Here is a 17,978-nt window from a genome sequence, read left to right on the forward strand (position 1 = left end):
TGTGGGTATGTTATTTTAAAGAATGCTTCTTCTTTCAGGACGATCTGAGTTCGAGTTCACCGCCGTCAACGCCAAGTCCGATCGACAACGAGGAATTCAAACTGCAGAAGGACTGCATCAAACCGGAACCCCAACACCCAGTGCAATCACCTTCCCATCATCCTTTGCTGTTTCCAACTGTTGGCGAGAATCATATGAATCTACCCCAGCGACAGTCCCCTGTTACCGTGGGCCCGGCCCACCCAATTCCCCTGGTGCCAGTCCTAGAGGGCACCACCAGTCCACTTCCTGTTTTACAGGAGCCAACGTTGAGGCCGGAGCTGCACCCATCAGCACCATCAGTATCGGCAGTTACGGTGCCGGCCCTCCTCCCCACACAACCATCACTCTCCACGCCCCCAACATCACAATCCCTGGCCCCATCACAACCCCTTCCCTCCACGACACAATCACCTACCACCCCAGTATCACAGCCCCATCCATTCCAACCTGTATATGCCACACCCCTACCCCAGTCACAACCGCCCCACCCCCCACCCCTACTGCCGTCCCTGCCCAACACAAACCCCACTCCCCCAGTGCCGGGTTTGATTCCCATCAAGCAGGAGCCAAAGTCACCGCCTCGCGCTCGCACATGGGAAGAGACAATAAACAAGGCAGTTGATAACGGAATCGCCAACCCTCATCAAGCAGACGTCAAACCCCCACCATTCAGCATGAGCATAGACTCACGGATAGACTCGCGGATAGACTCACGGATAGACACTCGTGTAGATTCACGAGTTGATTCTCGCATAGATTCTCGCATAGACTCTCGAATAGATCCTCGGATAGATCCTCGAATTGATCCTAGAATAGATCCTCGAATAGACTCTCATATTGACTCTCGAACAGACTCTCGCATTGATCCTGATAGGGTCAGGATGCAAGTCAAGCTCGAAGACAGGGATGTTCCAAGCTTTCTCCCCTCTGTGCCCGCACCAGTACGGACGTCAACTCCGAACCCCGCTCCAACCTCCATCCCCGTCCATCCCTCTCAACCAACAATTGAGGGTCCTGGTCTCACCCCAAGTGTTGTGATGGAAACAGATCGACCACCATCCAATGCACAGCCAGAGCCTGAAGTTGTGCAAATCGACCAAGATGATGATGAGAGTGACGATGACCGAACTGGGACTTTAAGCCCTGGCCCTGACCCGACACCTTGTAGTAAGGAGGTTCATCGTAGCAAGGCCGCAATGTAAGGATACACATATTTCTCACGCCCAATTTAACATTTAGTTATTTAGGATCACTTTGAGGATTGTACCAGCTGACATTGTATCAACCCAAGAAGGTCCAGGTTAGAATAAGTCTTCAGGAACCCATGCTTGTCATGCTGTTATGTGCTGTAGGTACAATGAATATTATTGTGCATACCTCGGGACGCAGTGGTTTTTGTTTTGTGAGACCAATCTCAAAATCTGTGCATACTGGACGCACATTTGTGCATTATGTAAAACCCTTGACATTGAACTTTATTCAGACCCAAATTTTGTAATTCTTATCACATTTTTATAAAGATTAGAGAACTGGACAGGTGATGAGCCCCCATTCAAAACATCTAAATGTTTTGGGAATGATGTGAAGGTGTTGGAAAGGTAAGGAGCTAGTCTAAGGGTTTATTGATAAAAGCGTTTATGTTTGATGCCCGTTCTTGGTTCCTCCAACCCCGAGGATGTTGAGACACAGGCAGCGTCCTTCTCAACCACACCATAGGTAAACCAACTATTTCACTCGTTCCAGATTCATCCAGATCCTTAACCGGGGAGCCAACAACTCCTGTTCCCGATGTGACCTCGTCTTCCGGCCCTTCCCCAACTCCAGCCTGGCCAAAAAGCGAGAGGATCGGGAACGAAAGTCCTCTCAGCCAACACAACCAGCACGAGAGGAGAAGCCCGCGGCAGCAGCAATCAAACGCACGGAAACCCCGCCCAGGTCGCACTCTGTCGAGGCTCACGTCTCCAGCTCGCACTCTCAGTCCACGCCGTACGCAGAGAGACACACACCCCGGTCGTCCCTCTACACGGACACGCCCGCTCTCCGGCAGCTCAGCGAGTACGCTCGCCCTCACGCTATGTCCAGTAAGTTGACAAATGATGTGATATTTAACCAAGTCTTTTTAACATTGTACTGACTTCATCAAGACTGGCAACAAGAAATAAAAAGCAGGGTTGGTAATTTGAGAAAGGGTATTGATTCAACGTAGGAATGAGGATAAGGCCTACAAGAGAGAGGGCGGCCGAAATGAAATAAAAAATGCTTTTTAAAAAAAATAAACTGATATTTGATAACTTTTAAAACTATGAGACACTTGTTACAAGTCTTTAAATTAACTTATGAATTATTCATATAATAGATTGAGTCGTTTGCTCTTAATTTTTTTTTAATAAACATGGCTGGAGAAAAATCATGCTGACATGACTGTGCATGATGGAGCATTGATGTCATCACATCGGGCTTTATTTTTCACAGCGGCAGGGAAAATTGATATACGAAATGTATTCATTGTTTCACGTCTGAATGAAAATTCAGAGTAGGTGTGAGATCGGAAGCTCCGAAAAAAATATGGACAGCCTAAAGATAGATTTGTGTGTTATTGTTGATGTGTTTTTCTGGGCATGTTATACGAGTGTTATTTGCCTGTTTCAGGTCAGGATATTCCCCGCTCAGTGCCCTATACTGTTGGTGGGATGGGGATTCCGCAGCAGATGGATCCCATGATGAGCTACAGACTTGCGATGTATCCCCCTGGATCTCGGGAAAGGTTTATGTAAATTAATGTCACTTTTTGTAGTCCAATCTATTTTTAAAGAATTTTAGTTCTTCGATTGTAGTGAATGTGTAGGATTTTACAGATAAGCCAACCATTACGATTTTGTCCTCCCCGCAAATTATGATAATTCCTTAGAATACCCAACCTCTATTACATCATTGCCATAATCCTGCATTTTTGCTGTCACACCTTAAAAGTCTTTGCCTTTTCATCAAGACGTTTTCACTGTCAGCTTTCCATCATCAGTTGCATGGATAATAGTTTTTCACAATATCAGGGGCGGTCGGGTGGCCTAGTGGTTAAAGCGTTCGCTCGTTACGCAGAAGACCTGGGTTCGATTCCTGACATGGGTACAATGTGTGAAGCCCATTTCTTGTGTCCCCCGCCGTAATATTGCTAAAAGCGACGTAAAAACCATACTCGCTCGCTCACATTCAATATCATGGATTGCATGTTCTTAATGCATCGATGAATATGCTCGCTAGTGAAAGGCATGCTTTTAATTCAACAACCACCACTTTATGGTGCAAAGTTAATGATTGGTTGTTATGTTGAGACACACTCAAAGTCTTTTTATTTAGCGATCTTTGCAGATACAAACAGGGAACGAATTGCATTTACACAGATATAACTTCAGAACTCGAAAAACATCTTTCTGACAAACTGTTAATTAGTGTCACATGAGGAATTGTGTGCATGTGTGGAGCTTTGACCACAAGTTTCAATTACATCTGGTCCAAATGAAATTTTCAATGTGAAAACCTCTATCAGAGATTCTCAAAGGTGACAACCATTCTGAGAAAAGTTTACTTTTTACTCCATTGCTTCAATTAGGGTTTGCATCTCTGTTTATATGATGTAATTGTTATATGGGCTGGGAAAATTGTACTTTTTGTACTCAAGAAGTTGCTCTTTCATAGTACTGTGAGTGCCACTTGAGTGAAGCAACTGTATGGGTCAGCCAGGGAAACGCCATGGACCTTATAGTTTCCAGCATGTATGACACACGCATGACCTTGACCTTGACCTTTCAGGCTGGAGCTTGAACTCGAGCGCGACAAGCGGGAACGTGATGCCCGGGAACGAGACCTGCGGGAACGAGAATTAAGGGATATGGAGCTACGAGAAAAAATGAAGGCGGAAATGGAAATGAAACCGCCAGGTACGCCGATGTCCAAACTAGGTATGACTGAAACCAAACAGCCGCTGTGGCCACTTGTGTAACTGCACATCTGCACCAGGTTGCCAGGACAACCCTCTCGCAGCCATCTTGTGTTTGTGACTGTATGTTTGATTTTCATGGTTAGGAAGAATTTGAATTTGAACTTAAACATTTTCTGTTCATTTATTTGTATCCCAGTGGAATATAATCCTGGGGATATAGTCGATGCCTCGAAATCATTTTGTTTCAAGAGCACAAATCGAAAACCGTTCTGTAATTTTCAACAAAAATTGGGAGACAGATCATTGGCAGACTGCAAATAGATCCTGAAGTAGTGCCTTTTGCCATTTCACTTTGACTCACTTTGACTTTGTTCATAATGGTGTATTTATCCCGATTATATCTCTAAAACAAATAGGTTCTAGACAATATGGGGCGGTCCGATGACCTGGGTTCGACTCCTGAAATGGGTACAATGTGGGAAGCCCATTTTGCTGGAATATTGCTCAAAGCGGAGTAAAATCAAACTCTTTCACTCACTTTCTTGAAACTGCACACACAAAGACCAGGTTATCCAGTAGCCTTTTGCTGTTTAGGGATTTTTAGAATTTATATTTTTTCAGTTTCCATGGCAACAATTTTTATTTTGAATTTGTTCAAAGTGATGTGTTTCTAACATAGAAATACAAAGTTCCGATTCCCAATTCCATGGTGTTGTTTTGATAGTTGGTCTTGTATATGGATGGACATATTAGATAGAATTTCTCTCAAGTTAGACTTGAGTAAGTAAGTAACTGTCAGATGATTTGTTCTTTCGAATTTGTGGGGGCATCTTCTGACGACTCGTTTCTTCAAGTCTTAAACTTCTCTGTACTAATTCACATCCTCTCAATATTATGTGATAATGCAAGGTTTTACTGAAATACTGTTATCTTTCAAACAAAAAAGTCATAACTCCAATCTATGGCATATTGTAAATATAGATGTTTAGTGAGCAGGAAAGTGCTGTGGTTACTGTAAGCGCATGTGTAATGTGTTGTATCTTCGTCTTGCCAGGGTTGGATCGGCTTGTCCCACACGGAGCGAATCCTCTGGATCCTCATTGGTTGGAATTACAGCGTCGCTATGGTTACCCGCCTGGTGCCCCCCTCGTGCCGGCTCACACAGGTAGCTCTAGCAGCAGCACCCCCCACATACCAGGTGTGTATCCGCCCGCCAGCCTTGCTAGTGACTTGATGGCGCGGGAACGAGAGAAGCTGGATAGACTCGGTGAGTGACAGCGCCCTCTACGTTCCCAGGTCCTACCAAACTACCAGCAAACCATGTTGACATTTGATCAGGGTTGTACTGTACGCTACACATTCACCAATCTGTCAGGGTCAGAGATCGTAGGGCTGTTAAAGAGTGGGAGTATGCGAGTTATGATCACCTTAGTAATATGATTGCTTTGTTGAACGGAACTCTGTTCCACAAAATCTTATTAGAACAATGTCTATTGGGTGGGTGTGATGACAATCGTAGCTCTACGTCATTGCTAGTCTGTCTCAGAGTTTGGGAGTTATGACAATCGTAACTCTACGTCATTGCTAGTCTGTCTCAGAGTGTAGGAGTTATGACAATCGTAGCTCTACGTCATTGCTAGTCTGTCTCAGAGTGTAGGAGTTATGACAATCGTAGCTCTACGTCATTGCTAGTCTGTCTCAGAGTGTAGGAGTTATGACAATCGTAGCTCTACGTCATTGCTAGTCTGTCTCAGAGTGTAGGAGTTACGACAATCGTAGCTCTACATCAATCATGAGTTTGTGTCAGAGTGAGGGACTTACGACAATCGTGGGAAAATACGTCTTGTAAATCTATGCTAGGCTTGTTGCACTGACATCACTTTGTGGAAAAGGGAGAGCAATTTATATATGTCCGCTGATTCAGAAGTTATATTGTATTTGGAATAAATAAATCTCAAATCAAAATCTGCGTGACTTAGTTGGTGGAATTTTGCGGCAAATGGCAACCTGCCTCAGTTCCAAAGACCCTCACATACAAATTTGAGGTAGATTCAGTCCTTCAAGTAAGACACCCTATTCTATTTGTGCAGATATTTTCTCATTTTGGAAACAACTGTATTGAAGAACTGACCGTTGCTTAGTTTGTGTGTGATGTGTTAGTGCTTTGGTACATATCCTTCACTATTTCACCTTGGAAGCTTAGCTGTCTAAATTCAAACTATTTGAGCAAGGAAGACTGAAATTTCTGTATCTTGATTGCTTGTTCTGCTCAGTGTAACATGACATCATTTGGTCCTGTTTCCCTGATCTAAATTTAAATGAGTGGTGAAAACTCAATTTGCTGGTTGTTGGGTGACAAGATTCATTCAGTTCTAGCTTGGCTGCCGAGGCTTCGCGAAAGCTTCATTCACTCAAACTGTGCTGCCAACAGGACTTCTGGAGTTACCTCCCTTGTTTAGACGTTTCACAATTTGACTGTTCCTCTTGTGAAAACATGATTTCACTTTTCAGATATTTTTCCAAGACCATGTTCAATTTTGACAACAACTTTGTACAAGCTTGCGCCTTGAATTTGAAAGTTTGCATGAGCATTAGACATATATTAAAAAATATGGTCATTATGACTGAAACATGTGTCTATGTTAAAAATAAGAAATTATGTGTCTGACAATTCAAGTGTCAGGAAGTGTCCAGATGCCTGTTGGCTTGTAACAGACATTGAAACTTGTTTTATTATTCTTAAAGAAGTTGAAGTGAAAAAAGAATTTATGAAATGAATTATGCCATGTTTAATAATGTTTAAGATTAGAACATTGTCATCGATAGATACAAGGAAAGGTTTTCTTGTCTCATATAATTCATCAAGTGAGTCTAAGAGTAATGAGAATTTCTTTGTCTTTTCTACCCATTTTACAATTGATTGTGTTTGTGTAAATGTAACACTGCCGTCCTGGTAGCTACCTGGAGCTATTCACACATCCCCAGACGTCCCTACTCCGTCACGGCGCCGTGGGAGAACTTACCCTTTCCTTGTATCTGTTGTCCCGCTGAAGCTGTCCCACGGCCGAGAGGCTTGTCACTCATGTTAGACCTCAGTCGTGTTACAATCGACATCCCTAATATTGTGTAGGCTTCCCACCACACGTCTTTGGAGCCCTCAGTCATCGGGAACAGCTACTTCTTCACGGCGAGATTGAGCGTGCGTCGGCAGCGGAGAGACTTCACGCGGAACGTCTGATGTTGGCTTCGGCAGACCCTGTACTGCGGATGCAGATGGGAGTGGCGGCCGCCAACAATGCAGCAATGCACGCCCACACGCACACACATGCACACTCGCACACGCATCTCCATCTTCACCCTGACAACCCGAACGGAACAACGCCCTCTTCCTCCGGTCTCCATCCTCTCATATCTCCGCATTTATACCCGCCTGTAGCTCCAGGTAAGGCCAACAGATGGCGCTGTGCTTCCTAACAGTCCTTTTTTTCAAATTGTCGTTCCAGATATTCTGCAAACTGATCACATGACTGGGCGAATGATTTACCAATTTTACTCCCAACGCCTCACAAACGAACACATCTACATGCAAAGAGTCACTAACGAGTGTTATCTCCGCGCACAGAAAGATAGGGGCAACGCGGGGGTAGACCCAGCACATTTGGTCTATCAGTTTTCTCGTAAGTGTGGCTAGCAGTCTCCTCACCCTCACTGGCCAATCAACAGTCTGCGTTCGTTCGTTTGTATTTCGTCACTAGGCCCTCCCTTCAACGTATCTCCCAGTGTGTTTGGTTGAAACGTTTTAGTTTGTTTTATTTGGTTGCGCCATTGTTTCTGTTCAGGGCCTGTAAGACACATGGGGGTGATATGATAAAACTGCTATGTGATAACACTTGATATTTCCTGGGTGTGGGATCCGGGAACTGGGGTTTATTCGATATTAACCGTGCATGCCGACATTACCACACTCATTTAGCATGAAGCGTCCAGTCTATTTTTATTTATTTTGACTTTCGTTCAAGATTTTCTGTGATGAGGTGACATGGCCTTGAAGAGCTGTGTTCTTTATTATTTCAAATATTTTGATAATATCTACATTAACTTTAAGCTTTCTAATAATCATTAATCACTTGCCCATAAATGTTATGGTGAAATTATTTATTTTCAAATATCTCATGCTCATTAATTATAATGTAAAGAAATAAAAACAATTTGTTTTCTATTGTAACTCTATTGTTATACAATAATTATTGTATTATTTGTTTACAATTTGTATGAATTCTGAGTTATCTGCCCTTGTTGTAGGTGCTGACCCCACGTCGGCTGTTACATGAATACTGAGTTATCTGCCCTTGTTGTAGGTGCTGACCCCATGTCGGGGGTGCCGAGTCAGGCGGCAGTGGCGGCGGCAGCAGCAGCGAGTGGTCAGAATCACGGGTTGCAGTCGTTGCAGCATGGGATCTCTCCCCACGGGATCCTCCCTGGCAGCAGGGAACAGGAGCTGCTCCAGCGAGAGCTGTACAGTCGGGCGTACATGGATCCCACCCTGGCACATCAGGTAGGTCCTGTCACCATCTTATTGCAGTGCATAGGTGTAGGCAGTGTAGGGGACATGGGATATGACACGTATTGACCTACACCATCTTATTGCTGGACCCACACACATGTAGGCTTTGTAGAGGACATAGGATATGACACGTATTGACCTACCACCATGTTATTGCAATGCACAGGTGTAGGCAGTGTAGGGGACATGGGATATGACACGTATTGACCTACCACCATCTTATTGCTGGACACACACACATGTAGGCAGTGTAGGGGACATGGGATATGACACGTATTGACCTACCACCATCTTGTTGCTGGACACACACACATGTAGGCAGTGTAGGGGACATGGGATATGACACGTATTGACCTACCACCATAGGGACTTGTGGCGTGACACACATTTCAAGATCACCCGAACAAAACAGTTATTTCATTAAAATTCTGACTGATGGTTGTATATTTCAGTATCACACACTGACTGACATGTTGTATATTTCAATATCACACACTGACTGACATGCTGTATATTTCAATATCCCACAATGACGTATAATGATATGTTGTATATTTGAATATTAAGCACTGACTGTCATGTTGTATATTTCAAAATCACACGCTGATTGACGTGTTGTATATTTCAATATCACACCCTGACTGATAATGATATGTTGTATTTTGTAATATGACGCAATGACTGTCATGTTGTATATTTCAATATAACACCCTGACTGACATGTTGTATATTTCAATATAACACCCTGACTGACATGTTGTACCGGTATACTTCAATATCACACCCTGACTGATAACAATATGTTGTATTTTGTAATATGACGCACTGACTGTCATGTTGTATATTTCAAAATCACACACTGACTGACATGTTGTATATTTCAATATCACACCCTGACTGACATGTTGTATATTTCAATATCACATTGTTGTGTATTTCAGCTGTCGGCAGCCCAGGCGGCGGCTCATCATGATGCTCTACAGAGACAGCTGGCTCTGGAGAGAGATCGCTATGGCAACACTGGCCATCTGCCTCACTGATTGGTTGTCCAGTGAAAATGTCAAAGGTCATTTATCGTATTCAAGGCTGTGGATAATGGAGGTGTGATGATGTGAAAGATACAAGGTGTAATGTGTGACATGTCAGTGTACAAGCTGATATATACACCAGTGCTGATAGTTGTACATTTCAATGTTTATTTCAAGTGGATGGAATAACATAGCATATCAAATACTCGAGTGTGTGTCAGTGCAGAAATCCATCACACCTTGGATATTGTGGGGAAGAATACCGGAATACCCTGGCTGTGATTGTGTATAAGTGTCATATCGTCACGTTGTGTTACCTGTGACAACTCTTGTGAAAGCTACAGACAATGGGTTCTCTGGTCGGATTACAGTCACACTGTGTGCGAGACTCGTGGCAAGGCCACACTGGTGGTCAGGTGACACATCACATGACAGATCACATGATCTGACAGAACAACGCCAAATCTCTGCGGGACACTGGACGATACAGCTGCAGATGGATGTTTTGTGTATTTATTGATAATAAGCATATCAAACATGCTTACTGGTGCCATTGCATCATCAACAATCAACCCTCCCATCTCCCAGAACAGTTGTCGATCTAAGTCTTGTGACTGGCGACAGGTTGCATGCAACCTGTTGCTTTCACAATCTCATCTGTGTTCATATAGTTACCATAGCAACATTTCTCTTCATTGAAGTCATTGTGTACGTACGTCATCATCATGAAAGGGGAGATAACTCTCTTTAGGACGAGTCATCTGGGGAGGTAGAGCCTACGTGGTCATGTTTGTGGCATATTGTATTGAATGATCAAGGACAAAATATATTCTTTGTGTCTGTTGGAAATATCAAAATGTTATTTATGCAACATTTTTATTTAATTTTTTTAATAGATTTTTTAATAGTTCCCAGTAAGATTAAAGCCAATTCCTATACTAGATATAAGTGTATTGTTATTTGCCCAGCTGAAGTTCAATACATGAAACTTTATGGTATTGTTCTAACTATCTGTGTAGAATGACGAGCTATCATTCCAGCTACAATTGTTATCATACACACATTTACTCGGTGTCCCTGGGTCTATTCGTGTTATTCATAACAAGATCAGTTAGGTGATTAAATAATTAACAGGTTCCCTTTCAGGGAACTTCCAAAATATTATTGCATCATAAAATTTCAAAAATTGTTTCTCAGGCACTAATAGTTGACAATTTTTTTTTATTTGAAACAAAGTAACTGAGGGTTTATTTACACTTTTTGTCTGAATACAGAAATAAAATGCTTTCATATTTGAGGAGTGTTTTTTCTGGTATAGGCCACTGCCTGAGAACCCAATTGTTTTGATGTACAAGCAACTATCAGGACCTACACTCAACTGTGTGGGGAGTATGAGACTCTTGAATCTCATATGGACATCGTGTGATGGTTTTACTCTGAATCACGTGGTTCTATCTACAATCTGTACTCAGCAGACAACACCTACTCATCAGCTCCTCAGATAAAACTTCACAGATTTGGGGAAACACGTTTAAAGAAGCAGTTGTCAGGAACATTGTCTGGAGCTCATTTTCATATATCCATCAAAAACGATGTTCGCAAGCTCTGAAATGTTGTTCAAGTGACATTCATTCTTTATGTTGGCCTCATTTCACGATCTGAGTTCTGTATGAGGAGTATCTTATCATTTCAAATCCGATTCCTGTGATGTCATGAAATCTCCTGTACGGTGATGAGTTGTCCCCCTTTGACCACTTATTCTTAGGCAGCAGATAGATTCTCCATTGTTTCAACTCTCTCCTCAAAACCATCAAATTTTACACTGTCGTTGTATGTGTACAATCTTATTTTTATCCCCAAGATGTAAAAAGTTTTGTATAAAGATTTCTTTATAAAGTGTAAATTGCACTCCGATTTTCAACAGAGTGGCTGGTGGTTTAATGTATTGGGGCAACCTTGGCCTCTCGGTCTCACACTCAAGAAAGGTTGCTTTTGGGGTAAAACTGGAAATCAAGAATTCGAGACGAAAGCTATAAAATAATACTGGTGTCCTTCACCACTGAATCATATTGTCTTCAGGTTTGTCCTGCGACAGTTTTGAATTTGTACAATTGTTTTACATGATAACCAAAGTATTTTTAAGAGTAAAGTTATTTTAGTAGTAAGTTAATGCGACATACAAAATAAGTTAGTGCGACATAATGGAAGCAGTGTCCGTGTGACCCAGCCTAATACTGTGTCTAGAAACTGCTTGTGTGTGAGACGAGATGTCCAGAGTTGCTTCCATCGAGGGGCTCTCTGTACAGTCACGTGACTCTGACGGCGCCCCCTGGTGGCCGACTTCCGTGTACATACTGCATCATTGTGTGAGCACTGCACTGGTCGGTTATAGTGCCAACATCTAGCTCATCAATAAAATTTGCTTCAGTCATTCAGTGTGTCTGTTGTTGGATGAAAATATTGTTCTATAAGCAACAAAGGTATCAGGATTACCATCTTCCTTGCAACTAAGATATCCTCTACCGAGCTGCCAAGGTATCAGATGTTACCCCATACCTAGCTTCTGTGGTGTCAATCGTTATCCTGCTTCTATCTACAAAGGTATCAGGTGTTACCCTCTACCGAGCTACTAAGGAATCAGGCATTAACCTGTATCTATCTTCAAAGGTATCGGGTATTACCCTCTACCGAGCTACTAAGGAATCAGGCGTTACCCTCTACCAAACTACTAAGGTATCAGGCGTTACCATCTACCTAGCAACTAAGGTATCAGGGGTTACCATCTACCTAGCAACTAAGGTATCAGGGGTTACCATCTACTTAGCGGGGTAGAATAGGCCTTCAGCAATCCATGCTTGCAGTGAGAGGCAACTAACTTGATTGGGTTGTCAGGCTCACTGATTTGGTTGATGCATGTCATCGTATGGAGCCTGACCACCCGATCCCTTTAGTCGCCTCTAACGACAAGCATAGTCACCTTTTACGGCAAGCATGGGTTGCCGAAGGCCTATTCTACCTCGGATCTTCACGGGTCCACCCAAATGGGATATGATGACATGCATCCACCAAGTCAGCAGCCTGACCACCTGATCCAGTTAGTCGCCTCTTACAACAAGCATAGCCACCTCGTAGGGCAAGCATGGGTTGCTGAAGACCTATTCTACCCGGATCTTCATGGTCCGTCCGGTGTAATGCATGTGTACCCATCTTGGTGAAAATGAAAGTGTCCATGCAACATCCAGATAGGGGGAGATAACTTGGTATGTGAGATTGGGAATCCAGGGCCTCCCATTCAACAAACTGACTAAGGAACAAGGTTGCGGGGATGGTGCCAGATTTTACTGGATTGAAGTTAGCAGTCCAAAGCGATCTTAGCGCTTAGTTGATCGTAACTCCCATACTTTAAAGGGGCACTGATCTAACGCAATTCCCCGGGACTGGTTGTTGCCTTTGTTATTGTTTTTTCCCAGTGAGTACCCGGATGTAGAGCAGAAATCTAGACTAGCTCGCGACCTCTGTTGCGCCATTCGTAAGCGCATTAGTCACTTTTATGGATACCGGTAGTAATAAGAGCGTATGGTTACATTGATCAACAAAATGAAATACAGTTTTCGAGATAATAAGGAAATGTAGGTATCTTTGTGGGTAGCATCGGTAATGGTGACGAAGTTTTGATAAGTCACTTGCTTGGTAATTTTGCGATTTTCGTTTACACTATTTTGACTTGCAACACAAAGTAAATATTTCATCTGAGCATTGCTTTTTTTATAGTGTGTATATTTTTTTACTGTCAAAATGTGTAACATATTTATTAAACGTCTAAATATTCAGTTATTTTACAAAGTGACTGAACAACATTTCCATCTGTATGATTATGATAACGAATTCCAAACATTTTGATGTTTAATGTCATCACCGAGAGACTGAAAATGTAACGTTGAAAAGTACATTTCTATGTTGTTTGGCTTCTAATCCTACAGAATAATCTGTTGTGATGTTTGTAGGCCCTTTTGATCGTCTTAATCAATCTGGACAGATTTTTTAGTCAAAATGACATTTTACATTTTACACATTTTATAAATTGCCTGAGAGAATCACATTTTACAAATTGACGGTAATCTATACACGTTTACAAAGGAAATGACCTGTGAAAACAACGTCTATCGCGCATTGAAGAATTTCCCAACCAAGACGTAGAGAACCAAGAACGAATCGGTTCAAATGAAGGAAAACAAAATGCAAATACCATAATTACAACTTACCAAATTTATGTGTATAAATAGGCAGCTTCCTTGTTCGAGGAATGTGTCCGTGAATATCCACACAAAGGAATAATATCCCACTCATCTGCAGCTATACAAAATAACTTATTCGATGTCACGTGTTTCTGTAACTATCAAATATTCTAAAAGATATATATCGTTTCGGGATATTATAACCAGTGTTCGTTTCTCAACTGATCACTTGGATTGTTTCAGGTGTTTCACATAGGTGTCAAGTCTCAAGGGTTGGCTGAGAAAGGCCACGTGACAACTATTTTCATTACGTCCACGGTTCCTAAAAAATCCACTGAGTTTGATAACAATGAGCAACCAATCAACGTATTATCAGTTAACAAAGTATGTTGTTTTTACATCGGCACTTCACGCCATGATATGAGTGTATTCCCTTTGTTTTAGTAAACCTAGACATGTAAACACTCACTTTTGACATATCCACTGTGCAAGATAACAGTGATTAATCAATCAACGTATTTTCTGTTAATCCTTTGATGACTAGGAACGATCCGTTGATTTACCAAAGTAAATCAACTGATCATTCATCTCTTGCTGGGCTGCCACGTGCATATTACATAACGCACATTTCACCTCACTTCAAACCTGGATTTAGATTGAATAATTACCCCAGACACAATAAATGCCAAATGAGAACCTTTGTCAGGTAATCTAAGTGGTGCTACCACTAATTGTACCTGTAATAAATTCATTAACTGAGCATCAAGTGAATGACGACAAATACACAAGTGTAGGGTTATACGAGAAAACGTGGATGACAACAAGGGAGTAGTAGTCGTATTATCGACGCAATCCGAAAACCGAAAATGCTTTCACTGCATGGTTACTTTTTTTTAGTATTAAACTATAACCATCTGGGGTATTTCCAAATGACGACTTCCGATGAGCTCCGCCGTTCTTTTTGTCTGTTTGTTTAGGCTGAAGAAATTAATTAACATGCGCCCTTTGTCGAATCTTTATAGATCACATTTAACCAATCAGTGTTTATTCAAAAATGCGTAAAACAAATATTGCCTCCAGCCTCCAAGTTTATTTAGCTGTCCTTGCAGACGGTAGCCCAGTCTCTGGTCACGCTCAGTTGCGTTGCGTATCATCCGGGTACTCACGGGGGAAAAAACAATAACAAAGGCAACAACCAGTCCGAAGAATGGCGTTAGATCAGTGCCCCTTTAACATAGGCTTACAACAGTTGTAGCGCTAAGATCGCTTTGTGTTAGTGGGCCCAGTTTGGTTTGGATTACGGACTGGTTCCATCTGGTTCGACACTTAACACCTATACACTCATGGGCAATATCAAATATTTGCTTATTCGGCAAAGAAATTAACCTTCAGCGATTGAACCAATCAGTTTACACATCAACAAAGATGTATACCTCGCAAACATCAACATGAACTTTTACAATTGCTGAACACAATATACTCCACTCGCTGCACAGCTGTACAAACCTACGAAGCCCGGGTTAAAATTGGTCTTCAGCAACCCATGCTTGCCTGCGCGGCGACAAACGGGATCCCATCATTGAAGAGGTGATCGGTAACTTTGATGTCAGATTCCAATCACAGGATGCAGAAGAAATGAGAGTACCAGACCTATCGGAAATTCACGAGGTTGAGCGAGAACTGCGCTCGCGCGGCACTGGATCTTCCTCCAGCTATAAAATTACGCAGATATGTACACTATTACATTTCCAATCTGTTGGTGTAAATTTGACCGCATATATTCAACCGAGTTGAAAAAAGACACTGTTAAGCGTTGTCCGGGATTTTGTCCTGTGTTGAAAAACAGCTAATTTCTCCGCTTTCTGTCGTACACCGATAAAATGTACTGTGCGACGATTGTTTTTATTTAGCAGCTTTACGGGAACTGTAAGCGAACGAAATACTGCTTAAAGGGGCACTGATCTAACGCAATTCCCCGGACTGGTTGTTGCCTTTGTTATTGTTTTTTCCCCCGTGAGTACCCGGATGATACGCAACGCAACTGAGCGTGACCAGAGACTGGGCTACCGTCTGCAAGGACAGCTAAATAAACTTGGAGGCTGGAGGCAATATTTGTTTTACGCATTTTTGCATAAACACTGATTGGTTAACTGTGATCTATAAAGATTTCGACAAAGGGCGCATGTTAATTAATTTCTTCAGCCTAAACAAACAGACAAAGAGAACAGCGGAGCTCATCGGATGTCGTCATTTGGAAATACCCAAGATGGTTGTAGTTCAATACTAAAAAAAGTATCCATGCAGTGAAAGCATTTTCGGATTTCGGCTTGCGTCGATAATACGATTACTACTCCCTTGTTGTCATCCACGTTTTCTCGTATAACCCTACACTATTTGTCGTCATTCACTTGATGCTCAGTTAATGAATTTATTACAGGTACAATTAGTGGTAGCACCACTTAGATTACCTGACAAAGGTTCCCATTTGGCATTTATTGTGTCTGGGGTAATTATTCAATCTAAATCCAGGTTTGAAGTGAGGTGAAATGAGTGTTATGTAATATGCACGTGGCAGCCCAGCAAGAGATGAATGATCAGTTGATTTTGTTGTTGTTGTAAATCAAGGGATCGTTCCTAGACATCAAAGGGAATACACTCATAGCATGGCGTGAAGTGCCGATGTGAAAACAACATACTTTGTTCAAAGGGTTAACTGATAACACGTTGATTGATTGATCATTGTTATCTATCACTCAATGGATTTTTTAGGAACCGAGGACGTTATGAAATAGTTGTCACGTGGGCTTTCTCAGCCGACCATTGAGACTTGGCACTGATATGAAACACCTGAAATAATCCAAGTGATCAGTTGAAAAACGAACACGGGTTATAATATCCCGAAACGATATATATCTTTTAAAATATTTGATTGTTACTGAGACACGTGACATCGAATAAGTTTCTTTGTACAGCTGCAGACGAGTGGGATATTGTTTCTTTGTGTGGATATTCACGGATACATTCCTCGAACAAGGAAGCTGCCTAAAATTTATACACATAAATTTGGTAGGTTGTAATTATGATATTTGCATTTTGTTTTCCTTCATTTGAACCGATTCGTTCTTGTTTCTCTACGTCTTGGTTGGGAAATTCTTCAATGCGCGATAGAGGTTGTTTTCACAGGTCTTTTCCTTTGTAAGCGTGTATATATTACCGTCAATTTGTAAAGTGTGATTCACTCAGGCAATTTATAAAATGTGTAAATATTTCAGTCATTTTGACTAAACAATCTGTCCAGATTGATTAAGACGATCAAAAGGGCCTACAAACATCACAACAGATTATTATGTAGGATTAGAAGCCAAACAATGTAACATAGAAATGTACTTTTCAACGTAACATTTTCAGTCTCTTGGTGATGACATTAAACATCAAAATGTTTGGAATTCGATATCATAATAATACAGATGGAAATGTTTTTCAGTCACTTTGTAAAATAACTGAATATTTAGACGTTTAAAAAAATTGTTACACATTTGACAGTAAAAAAATATAAACACTATAAAAAAAGCAATGCTCAGGTGAAATATTTACTTTGTGTTGCAAGTCAAAATAGAGAAACGAAAATCGCGAAAATTACCAAGCAAGTGACTTATCAAAACTTCGTCACCATTACCGATGCTACCCACAAAGATACCTACATTTCCTTATTATCTCGAAAACTGTATTTCATTTTGTTGATCAATGTGACCGTACGCCCTTATTACTACCCATAAAAGTGACTAATGCGCTTACGAATGGCGCAGCAGAGGTCGCGAACTAGTCTAGATTTCTGCTATACATCCGGGTACTCACTGGGAAAAAACAATAACAAAGGCAACAACCAGTCCCGGGGAATTGCGTTAGATCAGTGCCCCTTTAATATCTGAAAGACATAAATGTACATCAGATGGAATTTATGTTCTTGTATAACGATATACATTTAATAAAAAAAAATAGCTTGCCGTATGATTTTCCTCCATGACGTCAAAAGACGACGGATATGTTACACACGTACAAAGAACGGGGGGCATAACTCCGCTGTGTGAAGAACAAGTTCATTTAAACTCAGGTCACTCAGTGAGATAAGGACAATATATTTCCGTGATGTTTTGTTAACGGGGAACCAAACT

General features: G+C 41.6%; 1 protein-coding gene across 8 annotated transcripts in view; it reads left to right on the forward strand.

The window, feature by feature from the left end:
* The window catches only part of LOC139471057 (arginine-glutamic acid dipeptide repeats protein-like), a 163,343-nt gene extending 151,341 nt beyond the window's left edge, over window positions 1-12,002 (forward strand). For 2 of the 8 annotated variants that reach the window (XM_071253354.1, XM_071253362.1), the window contains 8 exons: window positions 39-1,240; window positions 1,786-2,123; window positions 2,692-2,812; window positions 3,850-3,998; window positions 5,034-5,246; window positions 7,110-7,421; window positions 8,338-8,534; window positions 9,485-12,002. In XM_071253354.1, coding sequence (XP_071109455.1) covers window positions 39-1,240; window positions 1,786-2,123; window positions 2,692-2,812; window positions 3,850-3,998; window positions 5,034-5,246; window positions 7,110-7,421; window positions 8,338-8,534; window positions 9,485-9,583 — 2,631 coding nt within the window. In that variant the 3' untranslated portion in view covers window positions 9,584-12,002. Of the gene's footprint in view, window positions 1-38; window positions 1,241-1,785; window positions 2,124-2,691; window positions 2,813-3,849; window positions 3,999-5,033; window positions 5,247-7,109; window positions 7,422-7,482; window positions 7,657-8,337; window positions 8,535-9,484 lie in introns of all 8 variants that reach the window. The other 6 variants (XM_071253358.1, XM_071253356.1, XM_071253359.1 and 3 more) reach the window with 6 other exon arrangements.
* Window positions 12,003-17,978: the final 5,976 nt, after the last annotated feature.

Source organism: Haliotis cracherodii, unplaced genomic scaffold, assembly GCF_022045235.1.
Source record: "Haliotis cracherodii isolate W230 unplaced genomic scaffold, xgHalCrac1.p SCAF_21, whole genome shotgun sequence".
In the NCBI taxonomy this organism is placed as follows: Eukaryota; Metazoa; Mollusca; class Gastropoda; order Lepetellida; family Haliotidae; genus Haliotis; species Haliotis cracherodii.